The sequence below is a fragment of the Tamandua tetradactyla genome, chromosome Y (genome assembly GCF_023851605.1).
Source record: "Tamandua tetradactyla isolate mTamTet1 chromosome Y, mTamTet1.pri, whole genome shotgun sequence".
In the NCBI taxonomy this organism is placed as follows: Eukaryota; Metazoa; Chordata; class Mammalia; order Pilosa; family Myrmecophagidae; genus Tamandua; species Tamandua tetradactyla.
In genome coordinates this window covers 14,277,756-14,294,445 of record NC_135354.1, presented here as the reverse complement: position 1 = coordinate 14,294,445, position 16,690 = coordinate 14,277,756, and the positions used below count along the sequence as shown (strand labels likewise).

The following is a 16,690-nucleotide window of genomic DNA, read 5'->3' as shown; positions in this document are numbered from 1 at the left end:
GCCCAGTACCAGGAGGCACGGTGCTCAGTAGATAGATAAAGATTTGCACTGAGCTTGTACTGTGTTTCAAGCACTACCTTAAAAAACGAAGAAAAAAAGTCCTGCTGTTTTGTTGAGATACTATGTGCCATAGAACTGCTCTGGGATCATTCAGCTTTGAAGATGGATATGTGGTCCATAATGTCACTGAGAAACGCTGCTCAGCCTCATTTAGTAACTGCCTAGGCCGGAAGGCTGCCGGGCCTTGTTGTAGGCCCTCGGATACGTCCAAGCTACAAACTGCCTTCCTGAAACACTACCACAAAATACCCCTGTCTAGTTGATACTACATCCTTAGCACAAGAGACAAGGGAAGGTTATATGGTTCAGCCACAGATGGTAACCAAATGCTGTGGCAGAAAGAGAGCAGAGGAATGGAATTAGGAGGTATGGATTGCAGTTTTAAAGAAGGTGAAGCTGGCAGACCTCTTGAGAAGTTAATATGTGAACGAAGAAGAGAAAAGGGCAAAGGGAAGAAACGATTGTAGACATTCAGGGCTGGTCGGTGTTTCCAAAGGATCTGTTCAGCTGCTGGAATCAGGGAGATCAGGGAATTCAGGGAGTTGTATCATAAATCCTTCTCTTGGATGGCTCATGAGCTCTGTTCCTTGTGTTTGGCATAAGTTGTTTAGATGCAGGAAGAAGTCACTGATGAAAGAAGCCTGGCACGCCGCATCCTGTGCAGGCTCAGAGGATGCTGAGAAGGGTCTCCTTTGCTTTTGTAAACCTCACTTTGGGGTGGGCTTACATGTGTCTTTTGGTAGGTCAAGGGGTGTTATCCAGTGTGGCAAGTTTTTGCATTGAAAAAGAAGAGAAATTAAACCATTTAATGTTACTTTTTTCTTTGTGGTAACATATGACACATTTGCCATTTTAACCACTTTTCTGTACACAATTCTGTGGCCTAGGTTGTTTTTTCAGTGTTGTGCTGCCATCACTACTTTCACTACTAAAAATTTTCATCACCTCAAGCAGAAAGTCTTTATCTCTTAAGCTGTGCCCTTCCCCTAGCCCTTGGTAACTTCTACTCACTCTCTTTCTCTGTAAATGTTGCTTGTGCTAGATATTTCATAAGGTGGAATCGTACGATACCGGTCCTTTGTGTCTCACTTATTTCACCTAGCAGAAGGTTTTCAAGGTCCACCCATGCTGTAACATGTATCAGACCTTCTGTGGTTAAACAGTTATCTTAAATTAACTATTTTAGAGGTATTACGTAACTGCCATGCTCTCTGAACCCGAGTTACTGGTTTAATATGGAAGGCTATGAGTGTCCAAAAAAACAGATGAGTTTTAGGGGAGGAATCTCAGAGGTAGGAGTCAAGCACTGGAACTGAACCTTGAAGCTGAGGAAGGATTTGAAGATGAGAACAATCTGCCTAGAGGCATCATTCTGCAGGAATCCCGCCAAAGTTTTGGGCTGGAAGTTTCCTGAGTGGCAGGAATCTAACAAGAAAAAGACTGGCGATGCCTTCCTGGTATGGTTCAGCATTTGTGGTGTAGTGAGGCTAAGAAAGGCCTGATTTTCTGGGAGAGACCATGAGGGAGCCAGTGTAAAGAGGAAGAAACTTTGTGAGAACTCAGGTGTTTAAAATGCCAGGGACTATAAGCAGGACTAAGTGTGAGGTATTGTAAGAGTTTTTCAGCCTAGAGAGCCTACATGACAGGCAGTTGGTGGTTACCTGGGTGGGTTATTTGGTGCTTGGTGGCACTTCTTGGATAATTGGTACTCCTTTCCTCAGTGGTTAAAGGCTGAAGAGGGAGGCTTTTTAACAATAAATTAAAATTTATTTTAATTTACTAAGTAAGAACGAGGAATCAAACTTCTTTGTGCTAGTACATTCAGCAGTCACAGGGACTTCATTGCCTTTCCCCATGAGGATTTAGAAAAGTATGGTTGATGACATGAGTTCTTCAAAGCAGAATAAAGAAAAAGCTAAAGAAGGAATATGTAAAAGAAGCTTAAGAACAGGTTTCAGAAACCCCTCCTCCCATGACCATGCCTTAGTTTTCTTGGAGTTTGTGACAGTTCAGTCCCATGCCTTGCATAGCGGAGGATTTGGGGAAGCAGGCACCCCAAAGGGCTGTTTTTCTCAGAGATCATAATAGAATGGGATTAGTTGGCAGTGTGAACTGACCATACCTTGTGGCAAGTGGGTAAGAAAGGAAGAAGTGTGAAGTATGGTGGGTTGGGGGGCTCCAGCAAAGTTCCACTGAAGATGTTGGGGCTTGTATGAAGACTTTGAGGACTGGAATGGTAAGGAGTACTAGGATACTGCAGAAAGCTATGAATGTAGCATAAGCCACACCAAGGTGCGTACTCAAGGAAGAGACTGGCAAGGTCTTGGCAAGGCAGTGGTCCTTGGAACAGCGTAAAATGGAGAGGTGTGTTGTGTGATGGAATTGGCTGGGGAAGGGGGAATGCCAGCATTTCCAGAGCTGATGGTTCTGGACCTTCCAAACAAAACAGGCCCCTCTAAATTGATTGTATTCTTCTTCCCTACAAGTTGAGTTCAGGTTCAACTTCTGCTGCACGAAGTCAAATGACCTGCCAAATCTGGGTAAGTAATGGACCTCAAGACTTCAAGTTGACTACCTCTGTTTTTCTTTTACTGGCACCTTAGCCACTGACCAGTCCCCACAAGCTGAGGGAGTGTCACCCAGTCTTGGAAGAAAGTGAACTGTTGAGGGTGTGAAGAATTCTACCATTGTGTTTTGTCCACCCTTTCTTTCCATAGTGACAAATCGAGTGCAGTTCAGCAGCTTTTTAGCCTCATGTTTTCTGGAAAGCTGGATGTTTATCAGGGTTGTGGAGCCTTAAGAGGTGTTGGACTCCCAGATGCTCCAGGCAAAATCACATTTACACTGTTAATATCCATTGTTACCTATTTGTGGTAAAATGTTGTCCTGATCAGGTTCATGCGTCAGCTGGCCAATTGGTGGTGCCTGGTTGTCTGGTTGGGCAAGCACTGGCCTGTCTGTTGCTTTAAGGACATTTCTTGGACTTAAATCATCATTCTGTTGGCTGAATCCACAGCTGATTGCATTTATAATCAGCTGAATGTCTTCTGCAATGAGAGACACTTAATCTAATCTCCAAAGGCTTTTAAGGAAGATTCAGAAGAGACACTCTTCCTGCTTCAGCAGCGAGCCTCTTCTGTAGAGTTCGTCCAGACTCTTCATTGGAATTCCCAGCTTATGGCCTGCCCTGTAGACCTTGAACCCTTACGTTCCCACGGTTGCCTAGCTAGCCTCTCCTGGAGTTTGTTGAGGACCTTCATAAGAAGCACACACTTTAGCGTTTTTTATAGGGCCATTTTAATGGTGATAAACTCCCTCAGCATTTCTTTATCTGGGAATGTCTTAATTTTTCGATTATTTTTGAAAGACAGTTTTGACTGGCTATTTTTGCTTTTGGTGCTTTAAATATGTCATCCCGCTGCTTTCTTGCCTCTGGTTAATGATGAGAAATTTGTCATTGTAGTTTGTTGCATCCCTTGTTGTTTTCAGAATTCTCTGTTTATCTTTGACATTCAACAGTTTTCTTGAGTTTGTCCTGTTTGGAATTTGTTGAGATTCATGGATGTGCATGTTCATGTCTTTTGTTAAAGTTTGGAACTTTAAATATTTTAAGTATCCCTCCTCTTCCATTTCTCTTCTCCTGGGTCTTTCATAATGCGCACATGTTATACTTGGTGGTATCTCACAAGTCTTTCATCTAATTTTCTTAATCTTTTTGCTCCTCAGAGTGATTGTTTTTTCTTTGTATGAGAGGAAAACATTTTAATTGTTTTACATTGTATTTACTGATTCTTTCTTCAGTTTTAATTTTTAATGCTGTGATCCTCAGTTTCCATTTGTTTCGTTCCGAGATTTCTGTCTCTTTTTTTTTTTTTTTGACATTCTCTGTGTGTCTGTCATTGTCTTGATGTTCCTTGTCCATGCTTTCTTTTAGCTCTTATACTTAGGACCATTTTTAAAAAGTCTTTTTATGATCTGCTTGGATGGTTTCTGATCCTTTGCTGTTGTTTCCAGTTACTTTGTATGTTTTGCAGTCTTTTACATCCTGGACATTCTTTAATTTATACATATTTTCTCAGAAATTTAGACACTGCAGTTTGTTTTAGTAAATCTTAGAAACAGATTTCCTTGAATGCTAGAAGCTAACAAATAAGAAAAAACAAACAAAGCACTTTCGGTTATATAGATTGTTTTGTGAGAGTATTCTGTTTCACAACTAAGGTATCTTGACAATAAATTTCTAGCCTGAAACGAAAGTATAGGGTTTTCCCCTGTCTTTTCTGTGCATTTGTCTTTGTTCTGGGCATTAGTATGTGGTCTTAGGAATTTCCCTGTTTGCACATAAGAGAACACCTCCTTTGCCATAAGAAATCATGTTTTCTCAGTGCTCTGAGTACTGCATGTTTGCCTGAGAATGAGGAACCTTTGCCCCAGGGAGCTGAGATTTGACTGTTCTACAGCATTCTGAAAGAGAAATCTGCAAGCATCCCTCTATATTCAGGGCAAGCCTAGACCACAAGTCTAAGCTGAATATCTGGGCTCATTCCTTTGAGCTTCCCTGGCACAGACATACATGCTCCCAGTATTTGCACAAGGGTTATTCACCTCCAGAAATGGAACCAGGGACTGGCCCTTTACAGTACAAGTTTGTACTGAGTGGGTGAGTGAATGGGAGGAGCCAGCCATGGCACTGTTAGGTTTACCTGCTATTGCCTTTTTATGATTTGCCCTTTGACTACCATCCTTCAAAACTATTTTTTGGTGTTTTAAGAAAGATGGTTCCATCAGCTCTTCTGTGGGTGACAGCTTCTTTGGATGACAGAGCTCGGGAGAAGGTTACTCTGCCATCAGGATGGCCAGAATTCCCCTGCTGATATATTTTCAAGGTAAATGGAGCTCAGTCCAAAAGGGATTGATTCAGACAGTGACGTAACCCAAAGAAGTTTTGTTTGAAGGAAATTTCACTGATTATTTGGTTTTTTGCTTTCTATCCCTTTGTGACTTTTAGCAGTCGTGTTAACTAAATTGTTCTTGCCTCAACTGAGAGAGTACATCCTGAAGGTGTATGTGTTGGAAAAGTAGAGAGCAGTAGATAGGATCACAGTGTGTAGAGACAGTCTACCTGAGTGCACACGAGTAGTATCTTGCTGGACATGTGTATCTCCAGTAGTATCTCCTGGTCTCTTTGGAGTTGATAAGCATTGTAGAAGCAGCATTAACTGTAAGCATTTTAAAAGCAACAGAAAAGGATTAACAAGATGGTTCAGAACACCCAAGAATTGCACAAGATGATTGGGTGATAGAATACATTTAGACAGCAAGTTGGAGTGAATAATTTCTTTTTTAGCACCCTCCAGTTTTTCTAATTTCCTTTTTAAGTGTAAATATGGTTATTGTACATGTTACCTTTAGTCTTAATTTCAGTTACTGTATTTTTTTTTTTATTTTTTATTTTTTTGGCATGGACTGACACTGGAAATCGAACCCGGGTGTCTGGCATGGCAGGTGAGCTGCTGAGCTGCTGAGCCACCATGGCCCACCCCAGTTATTCTATTTTTTTGTTCATAAGAGATCTAATGTTTTTTTCAAATCTACCTGTTTACTTTGCAAAGCTTTCTTATCCCTACAGATCTGTAGCCCTTCAGGCTATAAATTCTTAAGTCTGTTTGAGCAAGCTTTGTTATGGGTGGTGTTTCTTTTTCGTGGTTTCTTAGTTCCCTCTATGCTGTACTCTGCATATGAAATAATAATAATAAGTAAAATAGGAGGTCTAAGAAGATTCTGCCTTTCCCAGATAATGTACATTTTCATCTGACTGGTTTCTGGGCTATCAGCCTGGTATTACCTTGATCATAGTTCAAGGCTTAGAAATTTTCTAAAGCTTCTGAAGCAATGTGAATTTCAGGTGGTAAGTTAACAGGAAGATAGGATTATTCATACCTTACATCTCCGGAGAGTGCCTGTCTTTGAGGTGCAGCTAACTATGGTTAAGAGTCTCATATTAATCTGCCTTCCTGAGAGTGAATCGTTTCTACTCTGTTGTCTCTGAAAGACCTTCAGAAGGAAATCAGGTGCTCTCAGGACAAAAGGCAAAATTAATTTCCATACTCTTGTGTTTTCCCCTTGTTTCGGGTCTGGAAATCCCTTGCTGTCTTATTCCTAGATCCCTTGAGATTTTCAAGAAATATTCTTAGGCAGTGCTTATCGTTGTTTTTAGTTTGTTCCTTGTTTGTTTGTTTTTTGCATGGGCAGGCACCAGAAATCGAACCTGGGTCTCTGGCATGGCAGGTGAAAATTCTGCCACTGAACTACCGTCACACAGCCCTGTGGTTCTTTTTAAAAGCAGAATTCACTTTCTCCCACTATTACTGGAATTTGGAGGCTGGGAAATGTTTAACTTTGTATTGGCTCTGCTTATATTCTGTTGCTGAATGGGTGATCTGTTTTGTTTTTACTATGTTTGGTCTAAGAGAAAGGATTTTCTGGTTAGTGGGATGTAAATGGTCCAAAAAGATATCTGATTCATTTAGCAAAGCCCTTTTGCAGATCAGCATTTACAGGGTTGACTTCTAACAGTGCCCTGTTAGGTCTTGTTGAGGGGAAAGCCCTGTGGTGGATTTCTTGTCACCACGGAGAGCACTGAAAATACCTTTTGTTTTCCTGAGAAGTGTTTTATAGTCGAGCATAAGAACTGGGCTTTCTTACTTGAATTATGAAAGCAGTAATTCTTGTAACTTACAGTGCCTCCTACAAGTAGTATAGTTTAATGAAGTTCAGGACCTCTCATAAGTTTGAATTTACTTTTGCGTGGTTTAATTCTGCTTCTTTCTACTAATTCTGAAGTCCATGAAGTTCCATGTAAACATTTCTGTAAAGGAAGCACACTGCTTCTTTACATCTTTTAATTAGCCATAGGCACTATGACGTGTTCTTCTTTCTTGTGCAGCTAAAGAAAATCAATACCTGCAGTGCATTCAAATCTTTTCTACAAGGAGCTGAGAACCAACTTGAATTGACATTTATTCACCTAATCCAGATTGGAAATTTTGAAGTTTCAGTTGTCTTTAAATAAAGGCAAAGGGGAGAGAGATTATGGTTATTAAGTCGATCAAACCCTGTCTTTTGCTTCTAAGCAGGATTTTTATGTACTTATTCCTTCTGTCTTAACTGCATTCATCTACTGCTGAGAGTGTTTTAGTGTAATTGTCTTAATTTATGGCTTGCTTTTATTCTCTTACTTTGTGACATCTCTTAACAAAGATTTTTAATTGTTTGGTGGTTTTAGTGTTTATTGGAAACAATTTGGAAAGCTGTTTTTCTTAAAGTATGCTTATTCTAAATGAAACATTTATTCCTTCATCAACAAGGTGTTCTGTGCCCTTCATAGTACATTTTACTTGGTATCCCACCCCTTTTTTTTGTCCAGATTTTTGGAATGTAATAGGGGTTATCCATATTTGATGGATGATTTTTTTTAACTTTAGTAGGTTTTATTTAAGTAGCATAATTCAGTTTCAATAATTTGAACTTTTCTAGTTTGAAATTTAAAACTGGATACCTTTGGAAAGCATTACCAAATACCAAAGCTAAACAAAATATCCCTCCATGACAAGAGACCCAAAAATAACTAAATAAAATACTAGTAAAAGTGATAGCAGTGTAGGAGAACAACTGCATGTCAACAGGAAGACTTAAAATATTAGCATATATTGAGTTTATACATTGGTCCATTGGATTTAATAGATCAATTTTTGTGAAACAAATTAGTAAGATTAACAAACATACAAAGGTACTATCTTATGAACAGATGAGTACTTTCCTTGTTTACCCTTAATATTTTTACTTGTTAACTAACATTTACTATTTTTATCTTTATTAGAGAAGTTGTGGGTTGAGAGAACAATCACAAATATAATACAGGATTCCCAGAGACCAACCTATTATTATCCAACCTATAATTAAAACCTTGCATATGCAGAACACCTGTTACAATCGATAGTACCGCATTTATAATTGTGTTATTAACAATAGTCCATGATTTAAATTAGGGTTCACTGTGTAGTTTCATATATCTTTAAAAATGTTATTATATATACAATCTAAAATTCCCCTTTCTTATCACATTCATATGTATATTTCCATGATAGTAATTGTCTTTGCCCTGTTGTTCCTATTCCAAATAGGAATGTTGTGCACTTTAACCCTTAACTCCCCATTTCTGATCCTTATCCCATTCCCTGGTGATGGGCAAACAGTAACAACCAAATGAAAAACTGATGGCTCTCTGCTAGATGTTGTGTTTAAAAATAATTTTCGCATTGATAGTTGTGCTGGTTTTAATCTGTGGTGTACTCCAGAAAATGTCCTCTAATTCTCATTCAGTAGTGCTGGCTAGGAGCTTTTTGATTGTTGCTATGGAGATGTGACCCACCCAACTGTGGAGGCAACTTTTGATTAGATGGCTTTCAGGTAGTTGTGACTATACCCATAAAAATAAAAACAAAAACTGAAAAAGAGAGAAGAAAAATATCTCACCCCACATTATTTATATAGATTTTGTCTTTTTTTATTATTCATTTGTCCATGCATTAGATAAATGAAGTGTCATGTATTATCATGTATAATGTCCAGAGTTAACAGTCCATGTATCACATCCTTTTTAATGGTATAATTGTTAGCACTCTTAATTTTAAAGTATTTTCATTGCCCTCAAGAGAAGAATAATTGGTAAATAAATGCACCTCACCAAATAGAAATTCCAAATCTTCCCTTCACTTTTGTCCTTCTCCCCCAGTTTTTACCCCTGGTACTGGTGTGGGTATTGATGTCTTGATGTTAAACATAACCCTTAGGATGCAATAGTCATTTTGTCCCTATATCTCAATAATATAAACACTGTACAAGATTCATACCTTTTAAGTAGTTCATGTAAGATCTTATTTTTATTTGTAGTATTAATTGGTAGGATGCTTGGCTGTATTCAGCTCTTTTCAATCTTTTTCACCCTCAATATGGCGATATTACTTATAGACCCACTAATGAATTGCCTTTCCTCCTTCCATTCCCTTACATTTAAATTCAGCCTCATTAGGTGACTGTTCAGACATCTCTAGCTTCCATAAATCTCTGAGTCCCCTGTATTCCATATTATAAGCTCTGAGCTGTTCTTTTCAGAGGTCATAAAGCAAAATCATGTGTTATCTATCCGTGTGTCTGGTTTATTTCACTTCATTTGTTCTTACGCAATATCTGTCTTTGTTTATTGAGCCTTTACTTTGCAGATAGACTTATGGGGCCAAAAATACTAATATGGTAAGTGGTATGTAGGCAAAAATAGAGTGGCCATTGTATTCTATCATGGACGCACAGGCTTCTCTATGTATAGGTAATTCTTAATTCATCCTATTTAGATGCATTTTCAAAAGATGTCTTTTTGGTAGGGTAGTAGCAATAGGTAATAGGTTTGTCTTCGGATGAAGCAGGAAATGAACATGATATTTGTGTGCATTAAAAATATAAATACTGGGGCGGGCCGCGGTGGCTCAGCGGGCAAGAGTGCTTGCCTGCCGTGCCGGAGGACCCCGGTTCGATTCCCGGCCCCAGCCCATGTAAAAAACAAACAAACAAACAAAATATAATAAAACAAGAAAATGTTTAAAAATGTTTCCCTTTCTTCCTCCTTTCCTTCCTTCCATCCTTCCTTCCTTCTCTGTCTTTCCTTCCTTTAAAAAAAATAAATTAAAAAAAATATATATATAAATACTGGACTTCTCAGGGGAATAATTAAAGGCACAAACCAACTGTAATTATTTGATAATAGAGCAAAACAGCCCCTACAGAAAGGAAGGATTGTAAAATTCTTTCATATCCTGAGGGTGATGCAATCTAGAACAACATCATGTGGTTTGTCAGTGAATGATTGACATTATTTTATAATTATATAATTATTTTGTGATGTATTTATAATGGAGACACATTTACAGGGCTGAGAAAGTACACTGTATGTGCTGGTTTCAAAGGATGTATGCCCTCTAGAAAATCCTTTTTTTTTTTTTTTAGCATGAGAACAAAATTTGTTTATTAAATCCTTCTTAAAGAAAGCTACCCCCAACCCACCTGAAGTTCTAAGATGAATACAAGGAAATCTTTTAAGAGACAGTTGGGACTAAAAACATAAACAGGTTCAAGTTTATGGATACATTCATAGATGACAGATCTCTTATAGGTCAGATGGTTCACATTTATCTTCAACCACTGAAGATGTCAAGACTATAGCTGTTCACTCCCAGAAAATATTTCAGACTCTCCAAGGCAGAAAATAAAATATTAAACACTTTTGCTTGCATTTTTAAAATTCCCATTTGAGGAATGGGGAAATATGTTTTGGCAAAGCATGTTATAGGAGTATGTATATTCTTTGTTTAAAAATGCATGCACAGTACTTCTTGATAGCCTTTAAGATGGCATTTTAGGGCTTTAAACAAAAAATGTTACTGTTTCAGTAGCTCCCAATCCCTTCTATTATGACCAACTCCAACAGCTACAGAATACAAAAGGGTAATAAAGTTCGAACAGGCAGAAAATGGAGACATCCTTTGGTCTCCATGAGAGGAGGCAACTTCAAATATCTACGAAGGCCAAGCAGGTAATGCCAAATTTCTAGGTATAGGAAGCAGCAGTGGTGCAAGCACAAAAATAAATGGTGATGCCACTTGGTCTTCATATTGTAGAGACAGCACTGGATAAAGTGACAAGCAGAATACCTTCTCTATGTGAAAATGAATCAGATGCTATTTTTGCCATGTAGAACTGTAGATCAAGTGCCAGATCTTCTACATTTACAAAAGAAACTGGAAATCTGGTTTTTTACCTGCTATCTCTGGATTATGAGATGTTGGTCTCTAACACAGTAAAAATTATAAGCGGTAGCCAAACAGACCACAGTGGCTCATCAGGCAGAGTTCTCGCCTGCCATACTGGAGACCTGGGTTTTGTTCCCGGCACCTGCCCATGTAAAAAATAAAGAAAAACCAAGTTTTAATCCTAATCCCATTTTGCAAAGGCAGCCATTTCTTCTAATCCCTATTCAGCATTGTATGTTTGAAACCGTAATTAGATCATCTCCCTGGAGATGTGATGTGATCAAAATGGTTATTAAATTGGATTAAGTGATGGCATGTCTCCACCCATTTGGTGGGTCTTGATTAGTTTCTGAAGTCCTATAAAAGAGGAAACATTTTGGAGAACAAGTGATTCAGAGAGAGCAGAGAGGAATAGCATAGCCATGAGGATCAAGAGCCCACAAGCCAATGATCTTTGGAGATGAAGAGATAAAATGCCTCTTGGGGAGCCTTATGAAACCGGAATCCAGGAGAGAAAGTTAGCAGATGACGCCTTGCTTGCCATGTGCCCTCTCAGCCAAGAGAGAAACCCTGAACTTCATCAGCCTTCTTGAACCAAAATATCTTTCCCTGGATACCTTTGATTGGACATTTCTATAGAGTTGTGTTGACTGGGATAATTTCTTGGCCTTAGAACTGTAAACTAGCAACTCATTAAATTCCCCTTTTTAAAAGCCATTTGGATTCTGGTATATTGCGTTCTAGCAGCTAGCAAACTAGAACACTGTACTTTCACATATGAAATGTAGTCTTCTTTACCAAATAAAATCCAAGTTTCTGACCTGAAAATTGTGCTAATCAATTTAATTGATGAAATGCTAAAGCATTGTGTATTTGCCTTTTCTAGGTTTTTATTTACCTCCTCCAGCTATGCTTATTTAGGCCCCTATTCAGTTTATCTTAGATTTTCAGAAATCAGTTCTTGGTTTCCCCTTAATCTAATTTCTTTTTCCAATCACTCCCATTATTCTTTCTCAGACAATCAATTAGACATAGCTTCCTCACCACGAAAATGGAATGAGAGGTTTTTGGCTTTTACAGGTATGATGTCCCAGTATATCCCAGAGTAATCGGGGCAGAAGATTAAAAAGTATTTGCAAAGTCACCCACGAAGGACAAGGGAAAAAAGTGGAAATATTAAACTTCTGCACCTTGGGAAGACCTGATATTCTTGCAGTCATTGGGACTGCCAATTTAATGGACCCTAGATCTTGATAAAGGAGAAGCTAAGCTTGCAAAGGAGAAGCTAAGCCTACTTAAGATTATGCCTGAGAGTAATCCCTAGAGAATCTCATTTGCTGATCAGATGCGATCTCACGTCCTAAGCCAACTCTGCCTGTGAGCTCACTGCCCTCCATCTTGTGTGGGACATGATTCCCAAGGGTATAAGTCTACCTGGCAACATGGGACATGACTTTTGGGGATGAACCTAGGCCTGGCATCTTGTGATTGAGGAAGACTTCTAGACCAAAAGGAAGAAGAGAAATCAAACAAAATAGTTTCAGGGCTGAGAGATTTCAGATAGAGTTGAGAGGCCTTTCTGGAGGTTATTCTTTTTATGTAACATCCCTTTTCAGATTTCGATGGATGGGAGTAGCTAGAATAGATATCTGAAACTATTAAACTATAATCCATCAGACTTAATTCTTGATAATTGAACAATTAGAGCTTTTAAGGTATAAACATGTTTGTGAAAACCATGTGACTTGACACTCCCTTTATCTATTGCACTATAGATGAGTAAGAAAAAGAAAGGCAAAATAAATAATAGGGGGATATGGAGGTTATGTGATGTTTTGGATATTGTTTTTAACTTTTTATTTTTATTCTCATTTTAATGATTCTTTTGACAAAGGAAAATATGCAAAAATCAGTTGTAATGATGAATTGCTCTGCTTGATGATGTTAACTGAATTACTTACTGTACACTTTAGGTGATTATATCTCAGTTGAAAACTCATTATATCTTAATTGAAAAATCATTACTTACAAGGAAGGATAACAAACAGTCCTGTCAAATGACCAAGTATATATTTTTTTCAATGGTACAACAGCCCTCCATTGAAATAAAATGCCATTAACATCAACCATTTTTTAAAATAAGAGAGGAAACATTGAAGTAAACATGTAAGTTTATTGTTCAAATGAGAGAATTGCAAATATTTTGTTGATATTTGTCAATATAAAATTTAAATCTTCATTGACCTGCACAATCTGTGTAATCTACTCCTTTGGTAGAAGGTCAGTTATCATTAGGATGGTGCTGGTATGGTGAAGACAATTCCTGAACTGACCTTGAAAGAGAGGTGGCAGATGCATCAGATGTCATAGGCATTGGAAACCATGGGTTGCCTGATTGTAGCAAGTTAGAAAAAGTAGCCTCATTGGCTGATACATCAGGATTCCCAAGTGGAAAAGTAGAAGGTTCCAACAGTCCAAAATAACTGTTCTGTATAGGAGATACGATGTATTGAGAAGTAGACCTTGTAGTTGTGACATAATTTACAATGTTACCGTTTGCTTCAGTGTAGCTGCTATGTGAATGCATATGATAGGTGGTCATCTGGTTTAAAACAGCTTGTTGATCTGGTTTGGTTTGTTCTGATTGGCTAATTGAAGTTGATGATGGAGGACAAAATTCATTTCTAATTGGGACAGTTGTATTAGCAACTGTCTGGCTGATTAAAGGCTTCCTTGTTAAAGATACATTTGAATTTGTAGAGGTTGAAAATAAACTTTCTCTGCTAGTTTCAGCCACTAAATCAGAAATCTGACTCTCTGCATTATTATCACCCTCTGCTTTAATGTGCTTCTTGTTGAGATGTTGAGGTAATGAAGCAGACACTGGAGAAGCATTTTTAATCCCGACTCTTCTTTTCAATCTTACTAAAAGTTGGGGACAGCCACGTTTAAAATTTGGATTATGGTAGAGCTGTAACTGAAACCAGAGGGAAAATTAGTCATATTTTAAGCCAAGTGTTATGATAGAATAACACACCTTACTTATAAAACTTAGATTTCCTTTGTATCACTTAAAGTTGTCAGATAATGTATGTACCTTGTGGACAAGTTTTCAGAATTTACTTTTTGGGAATTAAATATTTAAATACAGTCTCTAAGTGAAAATATGTTGTTTGTTTATAATAATAATGAATGCCACTTCTGTAAATAGGTTGTGGGTTCATTTATAATTCAATAAAATTCAGTTATTAATAAATTTTCTCATATCCTATGTGCATTTACACAGCCTTCCTCATTTCTTGCAAAACATTTTAATCAGTTTTAACCTTATTTCACATAATTGTTTAAATCTAGTTTTAGTTCACATCTATTATATACTTAACTGATGTATGAAATAAAATCTCATTTATTCCTTAATGAGGCAGTAAGTGACAATGTTTGAATACCTTGCTTAAAACAGAGACTTCTTTTTCTTCTGCCAGAAAGTCAGCTAGAGAAGCAGATCTCTGAAAATTCTGCCGCATTTTGCTAAATCCATAGAGATTAAGCTGTCGAATTAAGCTTTTCATACTGTCAGTTTCAAATATTCTGAAAGGCACCTGTCTTCCCAAAACTTCTTTCTTAAAGAGTTCTTCATTAATTACTATAGAAGTTCCATTTTCATCCCACCAAATTGACTTAAACTGGTCACTTTCAACTATTTTCCAGAGTTTTCTGGGGAAGGTCAAAGAAAGGAAATCATTGTCTTCATCTGATTTGGAAACACAAAAGGTGTAACGTGGTCTTTTTATTAAGGAAACTTCCAACAAAGCCTGAAAAGCACTTTCTTCGATCATAGACCTCAAGTCTGAGTCTCGCGTACAAGTGTGATCACTCAAAGGAGATCTAATGGAGGCCTCTGAACCAGTTGGTCCATCTTCAGAAGAAATATCTTGAGTTTCTGCAGAAACATGTTCCATCTTAAATAGTTTTTTCCTCAGCTGCTCTTCTCACTTGCATGGTTTTGAACACTGCAGCTTCAAATGCTGCTTTTGTTAAGGCTGCACAGATCTAATTCTGTGCCATCACAATACTTCTCAATTTACACAGCAGTGACATCACAAGGTGACTCTGGTCTCCTAGCAATTATGTGTAACATTCCCTCTTGATGAAATTAATCCAGTTAAAGTAAAATATGGGTGGATTACTTTACATAATGTGATTTTGCAGAAATAAGTAAATAGATCTTTCTGCATCTGTATGTCTCTTCGGTTCATGAAATAAAAGTAATTTTCTCCCTCATACAGTTTCAGTATTTCAGTTCAGATTAAAAAATTTGTCTTAAATGTGTATTTTATGTGAATAGTATCTGTTTATCATGATTTGAACATGATATTCAAAACATTTTCACAATCACAATTGACATAATTGTGTATAATTTTATTTGGCATATTTGTTAATTATCTGATAACTAATCATGAAGTAAAATTAGGTTTTAAAAGAAAACAAAGTATTTTTAAATATATCCAAAGAATGAAAAGCAAAAGGTAGCAATAAAGAACTATAAGTAAAATAATATTACTACAGTTAAGATAAGTAAGTGCATGTATGCGTATATTTTATATCTATTCAAAGTGTACTTTTGTAGATGGTAATTAATTTGAAATGTTAGTTGCTTTATAGATTAACCTCAGTAATCTCCCATTACTGTTTGAGAAGATAAATAAAAATATAGCTTTAATTTTTTTTTATTCTTATGAAAGAGAACCTTGGCTGAAATTTTGTCCTGGTTTCAAGCAGTATGTTAACGCAAAAAAGTGTATCTGCTCACAGCTCTGTGGCTGCTATTTGTACTTTTTCTATATTTGTATGTGCTTGTATTTCCTTAAGTTTTTTTTTTTGACTTTTTCCCTTTTTTGGTGAACAATAACATATATAAAGAAAAGCTATAAACTTCAAAGAATAGCACTACAATTAATTGAAGAACATTTCAGACTTTCACATGATTTACAATTTTAGGTTTTTCCTTCTAGCTGCTGTAAAATACTGAAGACTAAAAGACATATCAATATAATGATTCAGCATTCATATTCATTTGTTGAGTCCTATCTTCTATGTATAATTCCACCATTATCTTTGATCTTTCCATACCTCTCTTCAGGGTTGTTTGGGCTGTAACAATTCTAAATTTTTGATATTGGAAGGGTCTGTCACTAATATGGGGTAGGGAGATGGAAATATCTGATGTTCTAGAGAGGCTGGGCTATGTTTAAGGACTTATCTAGACCAGGGACCCATCTGGAGGTTGTTGGTTTCTGGCAAGTTGCTGTAGAACCCTTGTGAAATCTTATAAATTGCCCTAGGTGTTCTTTAGGATTGGCTGAAGGGGTCCTGGTTGGGGGTTGGCAGGTTATGACAGGTAGCAAAGTCTACCTGAAGCTTGCATAAGAGCAACCTCCAGAGTAGACTCTCAGCTCTTTTTTAACTCTGTCTTCCACTGATACATTATTAATTACACTTCTTTTCCCTCTTTGGTCAGGGTGTAATTGTTGACCCCATGATGCCAGGTCTGGAGTTATCCCTGGAAGTCATCTTGCATGTCGCCAATTTCACCCTTGGATGTCATGTCCCATGTTGGGTGGAGGGCAATGATTTCATTTGCAGAGTTGAGCTTAGAGAGACTAAGGCCACATCCGAGCAACAAAAGAGGTCTTCCAGAAGTAACTCTTAGGCCTGCCTTTAGGTAGTCTAAGCTTCTCTACTACCTATGTAAGCTTCATAAGAGTAAG

At 37.5% G+C, this 16,690-nt stretch overlaps 1 protein-coding gene across 1 annotated transcript; it reads right to left on the bottom strand.

Annotated features, from left to right (window-relative positions):
* Positions 1–13,075: 13,075 nt before the first annotated feature.
* Positions 13,076–15,002, bottom strand: LOC143672640 (heat shock transcription factor, Y-linked-like). The gene is made up of 2 exons (XM_077147234.1): positions 14,369–15,002; positions 13,076–13,899 (listed from the first exon to the last, which is right to left on the bottom strand). Exons 1-2 carry the CDS (start codon positions 14,879–14,881, stop codon positions 13,204–13,206), a joined length of 1,209 nt encoding a protein of 402 aa, XP_077003349.1. The 5' UTR covers positions 14,882–15,002; the 3' UTR covers positions 13,076–13,203.
* Between the last annotated feature and the right edge of the window lie 1,688 nt (positions 15,003–16,690).